The sequence below is a fragment of the Haemaphysalis longicornis genome, unplaced genomic scaffold, assembly GCF_048455015.1.
Source record: "Haemaphysalis longicornis isolate Haplotype H1 unplaced genomic scaffold, Haemaphysalis longicornis Haplotype H1 scaffold_2, whole genome shotgun sequence".
NCBI lineage: Eukaryota > Metazoa > Arthropoda > Arachnida > Ixodida > Ixodidae > Haemaphysalis > Haemaphysalis longicornis.
This window is the reverse complement of record NW_027526295.1, coordinates 51,773,434-51,788,338: the sequence shown is the minus strand read 5'-3', so window position 1 is coordinate 51,788,338 and position 14,905 is coordinate 51,773,434. Positions and strand designations below refer to the sequence as shown.

General features: G+C 46.8%; 1 protein-coding gene across 4 annotated transcripts in view; it reads left to right on the top strand.

The window, feature by feature from the left end:
- Positions 1-1,260: 1,260 nt before the first annotated feature.
- Positions 1,261-14,905, top strand: part of LOC144168882 (uncharacterized) — a 30,378-nt gene continuing 16,733 nt past the window's right edge. For 3 of the 4 annotated variants that reach the window (XM_077697875.1, XM_077697877.1, XM_077697876.1), the window contains exons 1-6: positions 1,261-1,496; positions 1,558-1,734; positions 5,071-5,125; positions 6,107-6,237; positions 9,197-9,296; positions 10,385-10,458. Coding sequence is in view for 2 of the 4 variants with exons in the window: in XM_077697877.1 (XP_077554003.1) it covers positions 5,112-5,125; positions 6,107-6,237; positions 9,197-9,225 (174 nt within the window). In the remaining 2 variants the exon portion in view is untranslated. The remainder of the gene's footprint in view (positions 1,497-1,557; positions 1,735-5,070; positions 5,126-6,106; positions 6,238-9,196; positions 9,297-10,384; positions 10,459-14,905) is intronic. The other variant, XR_013322277.1, reaches the window with a different exon arrangement.

The following is a 14,905-nucleotide window of genomic DNA, read 5'->3' as shown; positions in this document are numbered from 1 at the left end:
CTCCTAACTTTTTTTTCCTCCATGGCATAGAGTTTCATACAATATAACTAGAGGGGAAACTGGCGCTGCGATCGTACGCCTCAATGGGCGTGATGGGTAATTGTGGATTCGGATTGGCGCTTGATGGCTCGTGGAACTTACTATGGATTGCAGGCAGTTTCGTTTTCGTTTTGGATTTGCATGAACGCATTTGCTTACGCGGGGTGCTGGGAGGAGTGATCAAAATACGTTTCTCCTTGAACTGCATGCCTCGCGTGCACTGACGCCGCCCTGAGTGGAATGTTTTACAACCGGAGTTGCGAATTGGGTGGGTTATCAATGCATTGCCGCACAGCCAGCATGAAAATACAAATGACGGCGCTCTGTGCGGCGAAGTTGTCTGCTAATTAGGAGTTGCGGCGCTACTCATTCGGCAGAGCAATGTATTGTGCAGAGCAAATGTATTGTCAAAGCTGACGACGGTTGCGAATCGCTTGGAACAGCCACACCTTTCGTGCGAACGCCGGCTCCTACGGCGTAGACCAACAGCACCGGCGGCTGATAGGAACGCAGCTTGATGGATGTCACTAATTCACGCAAGAATAACTTCTCCAAAGGTAATCGGTTTCTTTTTTCTTATGAGCACAAAACTTCTCTTACTATTACAAACCACCAGTGCCGAAACTTTTACAAGTAGTTTTTAAAGAAGTCCGCGTCCTGCTGTAGTTGGCAGAAAATGGCAAACCTGCTCCCCAAACCCTCTCGACTCCGCGTCTGCTTTTTATTTAAACGCGCCGTTTTATTTCGCACTAAGCCGGTTTTTGTCACTAACTTTCTTGTTCGTTATGTAATTTGTAAACGGAGAACCGGGCCATAAGAGTTTTTTTGTCAAAAAACACAATTTGCGCAGCCAGAAGCCCGTTTCGATCCCACGCAATCCGGTTCCAAAACTACCCATCATTCCCATTGAAGCGTAAGCGCCGCTGCCATGTTCGCGTTGACACTAGCGCCAGTTTCCCCTCTAGTTATTTGTATGAAACTCTATGCTCCATGGTACGAATCGTGGGCGCTGACATGATACAATTTCCATGGTTGCCAGATCAATTGTCTCTATGCCGCGAACTCTCCAGGTGGCAAACTGTAGAGACTACTACTTTATCGCTTGTGCAACATAGAGTTTCACATTTCTCTCTTTTTTTTTTTTTGGTTTAAACGTGCTATTGCACAGGCGGCAGAGGTATAGCCGACCACAGTTTATTTAATTATCATCATCAACCAGCAGTGCCTGTGTTGCCTGTGTTTTTCTTTCCGCGGGTTTTCGGATGTTCTGCAGCTGTGCTTGATACAAAATCTCCCTGTTCTGTGCTTGGTACAGCGTTGCTGTTGTCGTCCGTGGAACACCACTTCGTGAGATGAGCGCCTTGCACGAGCTGGCCATGTTCAAATCTGCGCACTGTTCGTTCGTAAGGACGCACGCGCGGACGACTCGCGCGCTTGCTACGCGCAGCACCTCGAAGGTGAGCGCGAGTGCTACGATGCGCTCGCACGCGCTGAGGGGCTTTTTCCTTGTTGCTGCAGGGTAGTTCCTGTGACCGAGGACGCCGCCGTCCCTGCCGCGTCGGTGCCTCCCCGCGAACCGCCGGCTAAGCAGGGCCAGCCGCCCCGAACAGCCGACGACGAGCGAGAGGAGGCCGAGGCCCGCCGTCTGAAGCTGCGCGAGAAGTACCGCGCCGATGACGACAGCAAATACGACAAGTGAGACACTGTGACTAGTGTGTGGCGCCCCCCATCCCTGATCGCCGAGGCCCAGGTGCGCTCTTTAACACTCCAAAGATTGGTTTTATCAGGGGTGTGATCAAATTTCAGTGCAACCTCATTTCTGGGGGACAAACGTTAAGTACCGTCAACAGCAGAGTCGAAACCATAAAATGTTTTCGGGAGAAGCTCGTGACAGGCAGAATACTGCTCTGGGTGTCGGCCACATACCGGAGGGTTTTGACATGCTGCTGTGATGCTTCCAGGCCATCTCTAATAACTTAAAAATGATGAACGCATGAAAAGTGAGCCAGATCGCTTCTCTGTTCCCACTTGGCCTACCACAGGGGCTGTTTTCAAGGGTTTCTAGGAACAGGGGCTCCTCAGGCCACTCCTGTATCCCTGGACACCTTTGTCAATGCACCCCGCTCTCCAGTTGCACTGTTCTTGAGCAGGTTTCTCATCACGTTAGAGGAGAGTGCTGTGCTTCTAACAGGGAGAACTCATTGCGTTGGATGCAGTAACATATGTGACAGTGGCCTAAAGCAAAGCAAAGCCAGTCTTGGGTAGTAACTAGTTACTAGTAACGTGTTACCGGCAACTAGTTACTTCTTTAGTAGAATGTAGCTGTAACTGGGCACTTTTAAATTAGAGGCACTTGTAACTGTAACACTGTTACTTTTTTACAGAGTGACTGTAACAGGAAATACCGTTACAGTTACTTCCTTTCTTATAAAAAACTATCTAATGGCAACAATCGTGAAGGCCTGTATACAGTTTGTGCTTTCTGCTGTTCCAGACTTCTTTCTCTACACCATTTACCTTTCCACAACATGGCTTCCCCTCGCAGTTTAGGAGAGGAGGTCGCTTAGAGGATGAGGTCGGAGGTTGTTCTTGGAGATGGTGTCTTAAACTATTCTGTCATCTTGAGCGGACAGAGACAAGAAAAAAAAAACTAACAAAAAGAAACTAGAAATTAGAACTCCGAGAAGAGGGAATCTCTCGGGTAAGCCAACTTTGAGCAACAACTCACCCCAACGGTCCGTCCGATTCACCCTGCACCTCCTGAACCAGTTCACAGCAGTGCAAGGCCGGTTCGGCCATCGTGCATAATCGGCGGAACCAGACCTGCACTTTTCTCGTTTGCTTCTGCACCTCCTCTGCAGGGAGTGCAGGCAAAGCCATGAACTCGTCCGGCACCCGTCGGCACCACTGGTGAATCGACTGGTGCAGTTCAGGGGCCGCAAAGTGCACCGCTGAGATGAGTGGCGAAGTGCTGGACCTCCTCAACTCGTGGTGCAGGTGAAACGAATGGACCCTAAGTTACAATGAGTTTTGCAAATAAATTCCCCGACACCAAGGGTGCATCAACAAAATGAGGCGTACACAATGATTGTTTGTGCTCTGCTTGGGTGTACCCAACTTAGGTTTCCTTTTCTAGGGTTTTATCAAGTGCAATTTTGACTATGCGCGTGCCTTCGTACATTTAACCAAATAAACTCTACCATTTTGTTTGTGATATATTTATTTATTTTTATACAGTAACAGAAAAGTAATGAAGTTACTTTTTCATAGTAACTGTAACCGTACCATGTTGCTTTTAAAAATTCTGTAACAGCGACTGTATCAGAGTTATTTTTTTGGCTTCGGTAAGTGTAACTGTAACACTGTTACTTTTTACTGGTAACGTTCCTATGACTGAGTAAAGCCCTCCGTAGTGCACTGCTGCAAGCAAAGGATTCTTTTCCTTCTTTTATGCAAGCCTTTCAATGTACTCGTGGGTGAGCAAGTTTATTGAGTGATATTGTTATTGAGCGACTTTGCAGCCCCTTGCAGATTCCTTGGCAGCTTATGGGTGGCGTCAGTGGTTCCTTGGTGCTAATATGGTTGAGAACTCTGGCCCTATGAAATGTTTTATGGGACTGTAAGAGCTGCTCGTCTGTCATCCTGCACAGTGGTTGAAGCCGGCATCATTGAAAGTTACCATACCAATGGTCTCGGTCTAGGGTGCAACCACAACCTTCACTGCTCACGAGTAGAGATTGGAAGCGGGCTTGGTAACCTTGCATGGTGGATCAAGCTGCAGCTTGAAGTTTGCAAAGTACAGAACAGGAAAAACACAGTTGCTGCATAATGTGCTAAACTCTTCCACTGCCACTGACCAGCCCTCCTGGCAGCTCACTTTTGGCCATGGGTTCGTGCCCCAGAAAAAGGCCAGTTCTTTTCTTTTTTTCTGTAGAAATTCAGGGAGTCAAGTTTGCTTCTGTGAGGCTTGCATTCAGTTATAAATTTTATTTTATTTTATTTGTGCATACTGGGGCCCTTCATGGGTGCCTACAGGTGTGCTTACATGAATAAACGTGGGCAGCATACTTAACACAATTTGAAAAAGGTTCAGTTGGCATGTTCCTGAGAAAGGAGTCAAGTGCATGGTGAGTAAAAATGAACCTTCTGACTAATAAGCAAACAAACAAGAATACATGCACGTACCCTGCAGCAAACTTCTTGACATGAGTGCATTTTCTAAGAAAACAGTTTTTGGGAACAGTTTACAGAGAAGCAAGTTTTTTGAATGGACAACATTGCCCAGCAATTTATTTCAATAAGAAATGGCTGTAAACAGAAGGCTGATATCAGTGCTGTCTCAAAAAGAACTTTGCTATAATTTCTAGAGGGCTTTCCATCTAACTAAGTGAAATTTGGGTTAGGTGAAGGTTTGGCAGCACGGTACTTTAGCTGGATGGTAGTGTTCTGCAAGTTTATCTTTACTGAAGTTTGTGTAAAACTCAGCACGTGTTTCTTTCGAGTAGATATGATGCACTTGGTTTTAGATGCTTTGAGTCTCTCACACCATGCATGGTACTGCACATGAATAATAACTTATAGCATTGCAGCGCTCATTCAAGATTATAGACGCGACACAGTCATGTGGCACATCCAAATGGTGATTGGGTTCGGCACGGGGTATCACTGATATAAACCAGAAAGGTGACCCTTGGGGCACTCCTGCTTATGCCTCCGAATGATCAGGATTGTACGTACTATCACAGCACAACTCTGACGTGCAAACAATTGAGTGTGTCACTTTTAGTGCATGCTGTGTGGTGCAGTGACGGGAGGCATGCGGGGATTCCTGTGCAGCCCCGAGTATGCCTTGACAGTCCTTCAATAAGACACTGGCTTGCCTATCTTATCCAAATGTCCATCTTAAACAATGAGTGACAACTCGGTTGGGGCGACACCGTCATGCTGCCCAGCCATTGTGCGGATGGCCTGGGAAGTTGCGCCGATCAGTGTGTTGTGTGCCCTGACATTGTTGCGTCCACGTTGTTGCAGGTTGGCCGTGGTGGTGACACCACTCTGGAAGTACCCCTGCAATGAGCAGCTTTTGGTGAGTGGCCCTTCTTGGGTGTCATATGTTGCGGTTGTGAGGTCTCAGGGACAATTTTTTCCTTTTAGATGTGGATGACTTTGGCAGTGCCCTGATTGCGGTCACGTGTGGATGCATTCTAAGACAGGATCGAAAAATAAAAGGCTTTTTAAAGATGTCAGTACTGGGCGTCGAATTTGGCCATTCTGGTTTCACCAAAGTGGGAATTGTGATTCAGGAAAAGAACTTTGTGACAAGATTGCAAAGCGGCGGAATAAAAAACTGTGCGGATGTTGTAAAAAAGGAGGGCACTTGCTGAGCATTGGGGCAGCTGGCATCTTATTGCAGGCACAGTGCACAGGCACTGACTCATGGTACCTCACTCGTGCTACACATTAAAATACACTTTCTTCTTTAGTTTATTTTTTGTCACAAATTCCACGTTGTGTACCTTAGGTAATAATGCATACCAGAGTTGAGCACGTGCGTGGTCTGTGTGAGGCTCATGAGTGGTAGCCTTCCTGCACAGCTGTGCTGCCGTGTGGACAAAGTCAACTGAAGGGTGTCGTGCGTACGGCAAACCTTAAGGAGTCACTAAAGGCAGATTAACAGTTTTGGCTTCAACTGTGAAAGATCACGATGCCTTGTTTGCTGAGAAAGAAGTAATCAGAGCTGGCATTTCTCTCTGCCATTCCCTTCTATTTTTCCGGGACATTTCCGAGCCCGTCACAAAGCGGCCAGAGTCGGCCGAGTCTGGTAATTACTCGATCTGTGGTGTTTTCCTGAAGGCCTGTTCTCATTGGTTTTCACTTTCGTAGCAGCCCGTGAGGAAGGGTTTATTTACTGCCATTTTGTTGTGACGGCACGCAGCGAAATTGCCCACCAAGTTCCCGCTCGTTATTGCCGGGGAATGGGGATGTTGGCGAGGACTTCTCACGAATGTCCAGAATGTGAAGTCCTCGTGAAGTCATCGTGAATGTGAAGCCATGAATGTGTGTGCAGTTCAAATACGAGGACCTGCACAGGTGCCTGCAGAGGCCCTGGCAAGCGGCTGCACCAGCCCACTGCCCAATGCGACCTTCACCCTTTGACCCCCAGGCGCTGCCCTGCCCCTGTGACCGGTGCTGCCCTCGGTGAGTGCTCCCCTCGATCCCCCGGGTGACTCCAGCTGGAAAGTGTTCGGGGGAACAGCCAATCCTTTGGCCTCAGTTGTTTAGAAGACAGGGTGTCAGCTCCCCAGAATTCCTTTACTGTGAGCGCGTATGCGCTTGAGGTGCTCCCTGAAGTCAGTAGAGTACTTAGGGGTGCGGATTTGTGCACTTGGGCCAGTAGCTTCACCACTGCTCTGGCACGGAAACCTGTTCAGCAGTGCTAAGATCAGGGCTAGCACGTGTGGTAAAATGGAAGACTAAGAGATCACTGCAATGCGTGCAAGCAATCACAAGCCCATGGAGTGCTTGTGGAGCACTGCAGATAGTGCAAGTGGGTCGTTTGGTTCGACAATGGGTACATGTTGGCAGAGTGTACAGGGAACATAAAGAGAGGGATTACCAAAGCTTAGCACGTTTGCAGTGAAGCTGATAACTACATCAGTGCACCCGCTATTGGATTGTTCCAGGGAGAGACAAACCATGTTGAAAACAACATGGCATAACAAATGATACGTGGGAACAAAAATTTATTTAGATGTTGTTTCCTCACTCCCACCTCCACCTTCTTATGGTCATTAGTGTTTTGTGCGAATAAATCAGTCGATAGTGTTTCGCTTGTCTTGTGTATGTCGCTGTGTTTTCTTCGTCGTGCTTAAACAGTCACTGCAGTCTAACATGAGCATGAATAGAATCCTGGTATGCAGGTGTGTTTCTGCTGCATTCGAGTGCATCACCTGTATGAATTGCAGTTGTCAAACAAAAATGATTGATTGATCGATCGATCACGTGTTTCAGTGGGATTCATTGGTGTTATTCCTCAGTGTGTTTCATTGTTATTCCGCGGGAAAGTCTACCGGTCATTTCGAGTCAGTCCAGTGTGTGCGATAGGGGCAAAGGCAGGCATCCCTGGAAGCTCCTTAAAATTGCCTTGGATGTGAACATCTTCGACAGAACACTGTCTGGTTGGGTTAAACTTGAAGAGGCAAATACACCAACCAAGGGCGCTTATTCAAAGCGGTCCCAACGTTTCGGAGCCAACTTGGCTCTTTCAACAGGGGTGACTGTGTACGACAAAAGCACAGAAGACAAAAGAGGCATTCCGGGTAGTTCCTGGTCTTCCCAACGTAACTAACGGAGCATTGTGCGCAAGCAATTTTGTAGACGACCCTTTGGGCTTTTTCTTTTGGTGGCTGCTCTTCAGGTCGAGGTATGAGCCCTCCAAGAGTTGACACTGGTTTGTGCGAGATGACAATGCCTTCCTTGCAAAGAATGTGGGATAATGTTTCACTCTTTCCTTTAACATAGGGGAGGGAAATATAAGTGGGTCGGCGTGCGGAGAGGGTGGGGGGGCAGGCGGCGGAGACAGGAGAGGGGTTGTTGACTGGCGACGTCAGTACAGAGGAATTTCCTTGGTTGCAGCCCGGCTGAGGGAGACGGCGTTTGACGCGTCGTATGAAGTTGCTCGTGTATCCATTTTTCTTTAGGTCAGCGATTACGGCTTTTTCTTCTTCCGGTCCCCTTCTGTTGAGCATATAGTTCTGGGCTCTAAGTAAGACAGCTGAGACCACAGATGATTTGTGGGAATTTGGGTGGCAGGAATCGAATTGCAGGTAGCGGCCGGTGTGGGTGGGTTTCCTGTACACTGTGAAATTTAGTCCGTCTGGCTGTCTTTTTATCGAAACGTCAAGGAATGGTAAGGTGCTGTTCGTTTCTTTTTCCATGGTGAATTGGATGGCTGGTTCAATCGAATTTAGCTGCGACAGGAAGTTGTCCGCTGTTGTTTCTTTGATGACACAAAAGCAGTCGTCCACGTACCGGAGAAACACCTTGGGCTTTTCGGGGAAATTTTCCAGAGCGGTCCTTTCAATTTTTTCCATTACAAAATTCGCTGTGGTCACGGAAATAGCAGCCGCCATCGCAGTTCCACTTACTTTCCTGAAATATTCCTGCTTGTAGCAGAAATATATGCTTTGCAGGCAGAACTGCAGAAGTTGCGTTATCTCGCCAATGCTGAGGCAGGTCCTGGAGCGCAGGCTGTCGTCGTTCTCGAGGGCACTTGTGGCGGTTGCGACGGCCAGGGAAGCAGGGTTGCTTGTGAAAAGCGACACGACGTCAAAAGCGACGAGTTTGTCCCCACGGTTTGTCCACACTTCGGAGACAAGTTCGACGAAGTGGCCGGCGTTCTTGACGTGGGGGGACGTTTTGCCGACGAGAGGGGAGAGAACCTGATGAAAGATCAGGTTCCTTCCCCTGATGAAGGACCAGTAAGAAAAAAAGAAAAAGAAGAAGACACCTTATACACCTGGTGCTTTTGTCGTACACAGTCACCCCTGTTGAAGGAGCCGAGTTGGCTCCGAAACGTTGGGACCGCTTTGAATAAGCGCCCTTGGTTGGTGTATTTGCCTCTGCAATTGCCTTGGATGCAGTGTCTGTTAATGAAGTGTCCAGCATCCCTCGTGTAGCTGCACTCTTTCCTCATTCCACAAGAAGGGCTGACCAAGGTGCTGGGAACTAGGCCAGCGCCCATTTCTTCTCTCTGTGCTTTGCAGTCGCCTCAAACTGCAGGCACGCATCGTGCATGCCGACATTTTGGTCACATTTTTATTCGCCTTGGAAGCTTAGGTGCTTGTGGCTGAGTCTTGTGTGCTGCCTTTCTAGACACAGCTTTACCTGACGGGAAAGTGTGATATTTTTTGGACCATTTTCCCAAGACATCTCCTTTCAAGATGCCGAGGACAGTCAGTAGTGTCGACTGATAGCAAGGAACTCCCGTGGTTTGCTTCTGTCACCACCTTGAGCCGCGTCTGTACGCATGCGTCAAGGCTTCAAATTGCGAGGCCTGAACTAAATGTGCTTTGAGAAGTGTCTGGCATGCTTTTTTTCCTAGCAGTAACGGTTGGTTGTCTACACTCTCACAAATGATGATGACCGCTCTGTGCAGCCCATGTTGTTAGGGTACCGCAACAATGACGAGTTCTCTGTCGGCCAGGGGCCGCATGGGGAGCCCAAGGCTGTCGGCTTGCTGGTGGGAAGCCCTGCTGGTGAGTGGTGCCCTCTGCAATGGAGCCACATCTATGTATATAGAGGGGCCATGAAAACAAAAATGCAAGTTTGGCTTGTTCAAAAGACTGCCTCGCATCGATAACAGCAGTACCAGTTTTTACTGCAAACTTCAGACAAGTAATTTACGTGCTAAGGAATACACACAAAGCAGTGGCGACTCCCTAGCAGCTTGTGGGTGATTTTCCTGCGATGTCACGGAATCCTGTTTGTGCGACTGGGGGCCGCCCACAGCAAAGCCACCAGGAAGATTTGTGAATGGGCGATTGCAGTGGGGTCTCCAGTTCGTCTGACCGTATAACCTGGATGCTTGCAGGCAGTGTACACACCGAATGATAACTACGTTTTTAGCATGGGCCCATATTACGTCACGCCTGCGTATATTATATCGCTGCGCATAAAGTTCCAAAGCTTTTCAATATTTTTCTTTTTTCAGTTATTTAGAAAGCGTCTTGCATGGTTGTAATTGCACTGAGTGAGTTACCAAAGGCTAGCTCTTTCAAATTGAAGAAAGGTGTATTTTGCCTTCATGGCCCCCTTAATTAAGGGGGACCCACCTGTTAACATTCCTATGTGATGTACAGCTTCATGATCCATCGGCTGAAAAACGATCGTGCACCAATATGAAAGAATTTACAAATGCGTATAAATGGGCACAACAGCCTAGTTTAATTATTTTATAAGTGTATCACTTCTGTACTGATGTTAAGATATAGAACTCTCGCATGGTAGACACTGAGTGCCATCTAATGAAAACTAGAGCAACTGAGAGGCATTTCTTGTTTATTTTTTATTTCAGAAAAGATGTGCTCTATTTGTAGAATAAGCAAACTAGGCTGCTAGGAACATTTTCATGGATCCTTAGAACTTTTCGTATTAGTACACAAAACTTTTGAAGCCCGTGGGTCACAAATTAGTGAGTCCCATAGGAACGGGATCAGGTGAGTCCTCTTTAGGCAGGCCTAAACATAACAGAAAGCAGTGTGCCGAAAAAGTTGTCTCAGCCTTGGCTTTGCGAGGAAGGGAGTGTAGTGCAGCTTCTTATAGGCATGAAAATGTGCACTTGCAGATTTGGACCGTGTGGTGTGCGTGAGCCCCGAGCACGGTGTGGTCTGCTAGGAGAGCCGCAAGCAAGTCGCCAGGGTGGGTGGCTTCTTTTATTACTTTTTAACATCGAGTGCTTTAGTGTGCTTGTGGCAACACACACTCATGCACAATACACGTGTGTACACACGCACACATTCCCACTGGAATTACCCCAGGAACATGGATCCACAGACGTAAAAATGCCGGTAGCATGATTTCTCTGTAGGGGTGTGCAAATACTTGAATATTTGAATGTAAGTCCAATAGTACCTCCGCAAATCGAATATCTAATGCAGTCAAACCTTGATGTAACGGTAAAATTCGTAATTGTCTACGTTACATCGAAATTTCGCTACAATAAAATTTGCAGTTAAAATGAAGTGTTAACTGCGTGAAGCGCTTCCTACAAACGAAAACGTCGTGCGCATACATGGCTGACACACTGTTTCTGTTTCTGTCAGAGCTTAATCGTTTACGCGGGCATCAGCGTGAACCGCGTGGAGTGTTTTCGGCACGCGAAGTCGCACCTTGCAAGCCACAGGCACGCTGACACTGCTGCGGAGACCACCTGTGCGGTGTGGGTAACTCCAGGGACCACTTATAACCTGAAACGCAACACGAAGGGGCAAACAAAGTTGTTCATGCGGCAAAAAAAGCTGATAATGCAGGTGAAATTTCCCCTCTTAAAACGTCATACGTGCCGCTTAAGCGGGATTCACACGATGGAGAAACCCTGTCCTTCTGGCCCGCGAGAGCTACTCACGTGACCGGTTTTAGGCTCTGCCCCTCGGTGGGGACCACCCGTGGATGCTCGGAGAAAGATGATGCCTCCGCATGCGTTCGCCCGACGGCGGGTGGCCCTCCGCGGGCAATGGAGCCTGATTGTGGCACATGGGGCGGCACGGAGCCTGGAAACACGTGCTCACTGCAGTCACGTGGTTTTATGTCGTAGCAGGTGGAAGTGGGTGGAAGGGCGGCTTTTTCAACGCGGTGTGGTCGACATGTGGTGAAGTGACAGGTGCGGGTGCCGCTTGGGATATCGCTATTACAGTCTAGTTGTATTTTGTACGCTGATGACACGACAAGTTATTCTTCTAACACAAGTTTGGATTCCCTAATTTCTCATCTCAATGCTGATGCCACTGAATTCGTTAAATGGTGCAATGATAATGTGCTAAATATTAATGGCACTAAATCACACTTCGTGATTTTTTCATCCTTGCTTAAAACTGTTCCGGGAAAGCCTTCCATAAGCCTTGGGCCAAATTTGCTTCATGCTACGGACCATGCCACATTTCTCGGCGTTGAACTGGACAGGCATTTGAAAATCACCAGTCACATATCTTTATTAACCCATAAAACGGCCTATGGCCTGCGAATAGTAATTAGAGTCCGTCCCTATTTCAATGAACGCGTATTAGTCTCGCTTTACTATGCATTCCTTCACAGCCATATCTCATATTGCATTTCTTCCAGGGGGAACACATATCAAACTCACTTGGCACCTTTACAGCACACACAAAACCAAGCTTTAAGAATAATCACTTACAGCCATTTTTCATGTGATGCGTCAACATTACTCCGCAGATGTATTATTTTGTCAATTGGTGATTTAAATAAATATTCTCTTTGCGTCCTAACTTATAAATTTTGTCAAGGAAACTTGCCCATTTCGTTAATATCTAAAGATCGATACCCGCATTTTGATGGCACTTGATTCTCACACCACAACAATTATCTCTTACCAAAATGTAGGACTAACTACGGCAAACTAACTGCGAACTTTTTGGCGACCTCATTCTGGAATTCAATACCCCCAACCATCAAATCATCTCCTTCAATTCATTCTTTTAAGAGGCAGCTTCGTCGGATCATTTTGGTCAAACGATTGTTATTATGTACTTGTATATGTGGTATGTAGATAAATACCCCCCTTTAATTACCTTTTTGTATAATACTTCTGATTTTTAGTAACAATATTTGGATTGATTGTGTAATCATGTTCTTCGTGATTTTTTAGGATTGTTGCTGCTGTTACCCGCATTAGGTGTACTTTTCGTTCGTACTTGTTGGTAGGAGGTCCTTCCCCAGTCTATGACTATGGGACCTCCTAGAGTTATTTATGCACGGTACCATTTCTACTGAAACAATAAACTGATACTGAAACTGGAACAGTCGAACCCCGCTACAACGAACTCAGCTTTAACAAAATTTCCGCTTGAACGAAATATTTCCTGTTCCCCATCAGCTAGCCATAGAAGTCAATGCAACAAAGTCCTCGCCACAACGAACCATTTGTCAGTGATAATTCTTTTGTTTGAAAGGACTAGATGAAAAAACAAAATGAAACAAAATAATAAAATAACAACAACATTCCAACACTGTTGCTTTGACATTCCACACTGCTGCACTAGTGTTGGAAAAATTTGTCGCATCGCACGAGATTTTGGCCAGTGCACAGAGGCTGCCAATATCAAAGACCAGGGTTTGCTTGCTTAAAGCCCAATAAGACCAACGGGTGCAGTCTGATCTTGTGGGCAGACTATTTTGGGGTCAAAGCTTACTCAGGCTGCTACTAAATGCTTTCCAAAAACACTAAAGACAGTGGATGAGACTCTGAATAAGAATGCGCTAAGGCTTCAAACTAACAGGCCCCCAGCAGTCTGGTTCGCAGACCGACGATCCATGCTTATGATAACTTCATCAGCCATTTCATCGAAAGTTGGGGCCTCTTTCACCGCTGCCTGCAGCATGGGAGAGTTGGCCCTCCACTCCTTTCCAAAAGGGCTGGAGGGAGTGGGAGATTGTCTGCTGCATCAGCCGTCGCTACAGTGGCTACAAAAAGGTGGCACAGAAAGGACCTCACGAAAGTGTATCATAAAATGCCGCTCATTAACTCAGGAACAACAATTATGCATTCAGAATAAAGCTCATTGGGATAACGAAGTGTGCATAACAGCAAGAAGTTAACAGTCTGCAATCGCTCTGCCCGTGAGCGTTAAATAAAACCGCATTTTCAATGAGGAAGCAGCTTTCCCGGCTTTCCTTCACTATTTTCAAGGGTGGCGGTTACGTCACTTGGCTGTTTGCATTTGCGCTGTAGGTGTGCATTTGGCTTGGGCAGTGAGGGTGTTGGGCTCATACAAGCATGCGTGATATCAACAGCTGCCGACCTGGCAGTGGGAACTGTATGCTGATCCATGCTTTATGCATGTCGTGGCTGCACTGGTGCAGTCGATGGAATTCGTAGTGTAGTACTTCTGCCGGTACGTTAGAAATAGAGGGTTCTTGTGACCACGTTGTAACGTAGCTGGCAGCCAGTGGCTGGGGTGCTCATTGCAACTGACTCTATGACAATGAACCCGCAGCCAATGTGCAACTGTCTACTTCACGGCGAGATGAAGAGCACGATGAGGTTCCGACATTGCGACATCTCGCTCCGACGGCAGAGCATTATTCTGGCCTCCTCGGGAGCAATTGTACACACTCCGCAGCTCCTTTTCCTGTCAGTTCAGTGGGCTTCGCAGGCGCACGCCACGTAAGAGGCAAAATTTTTTTTTTTCCCCATATTTGGCTTCTCTGCATAGCTGCGATGTTGTGCAACAAAGCCACCACGACGTCGCTACCATGACGGGAATGAAGCAAAGTAAAGCTGTATAATATTATTTTTAATTTTGTAATCCTATTTGCACAAATCAGTGACTTTGAACTGTAAAAGTTCTAATTTTACAGTTCGAGAAACACAAGAAGTATGAACTGGATGAGCTAGTGTGAAATATCTGATGTTTGAATACATGAATTGAAGCAAATGCTAAGTGGAGGGGTGCTCATTCAAATACCTGACATAACTGGTTATACGGTTATCCATAATACATGGCCAACACTGTTTCAAGTTCTTACACTTGAAGAAATAGAAATGCGCTCAGTCAATTATTCGAAATAGCCGATTATACGGAAACTATACCACATGACCAATATTTTTCCCCAGCCTTACACCGAACAGCAACACAGCTTTTCACCCGTTGCTTGACCATATCTTTGCATTTTGTTTGCATAGTTGGCAACAATGCCTCTTATCAAGCTTTGGCTGTGTTCCAATTCGTGGACAGCTTGGTAGACAGCCTACGAAGCAGTCTACCTAAACGTCTGAAGGAATAAAATTGGAACGGCGCCGCGGACCCAAATGCAACGCCAACGCAGACGGCAGCCTCGTAGCAGACATATTGAGCTCCGCAAGCCTCAAGTTTTGTAAATAATATTACCGTTATTATTACAAACGTTCTACAATTTAAAAAATAGACAAAGTCATCTTCACCCCTAGTAAATTATACCAGATATTTAAACAAAGGAACAAGTGCTTATGTTCCAACATTATTACGCAAAAAGGTGGCTCTGGCGGCACTTGTCAGTTTAGACAGAAAGGTAGCCTGCATCGTTGCTGACTTTGATGCCGTCTCCTCGAAGCAGTTTTCGTTGACTGCTTCGCTCGAATTGAACTGGTGAT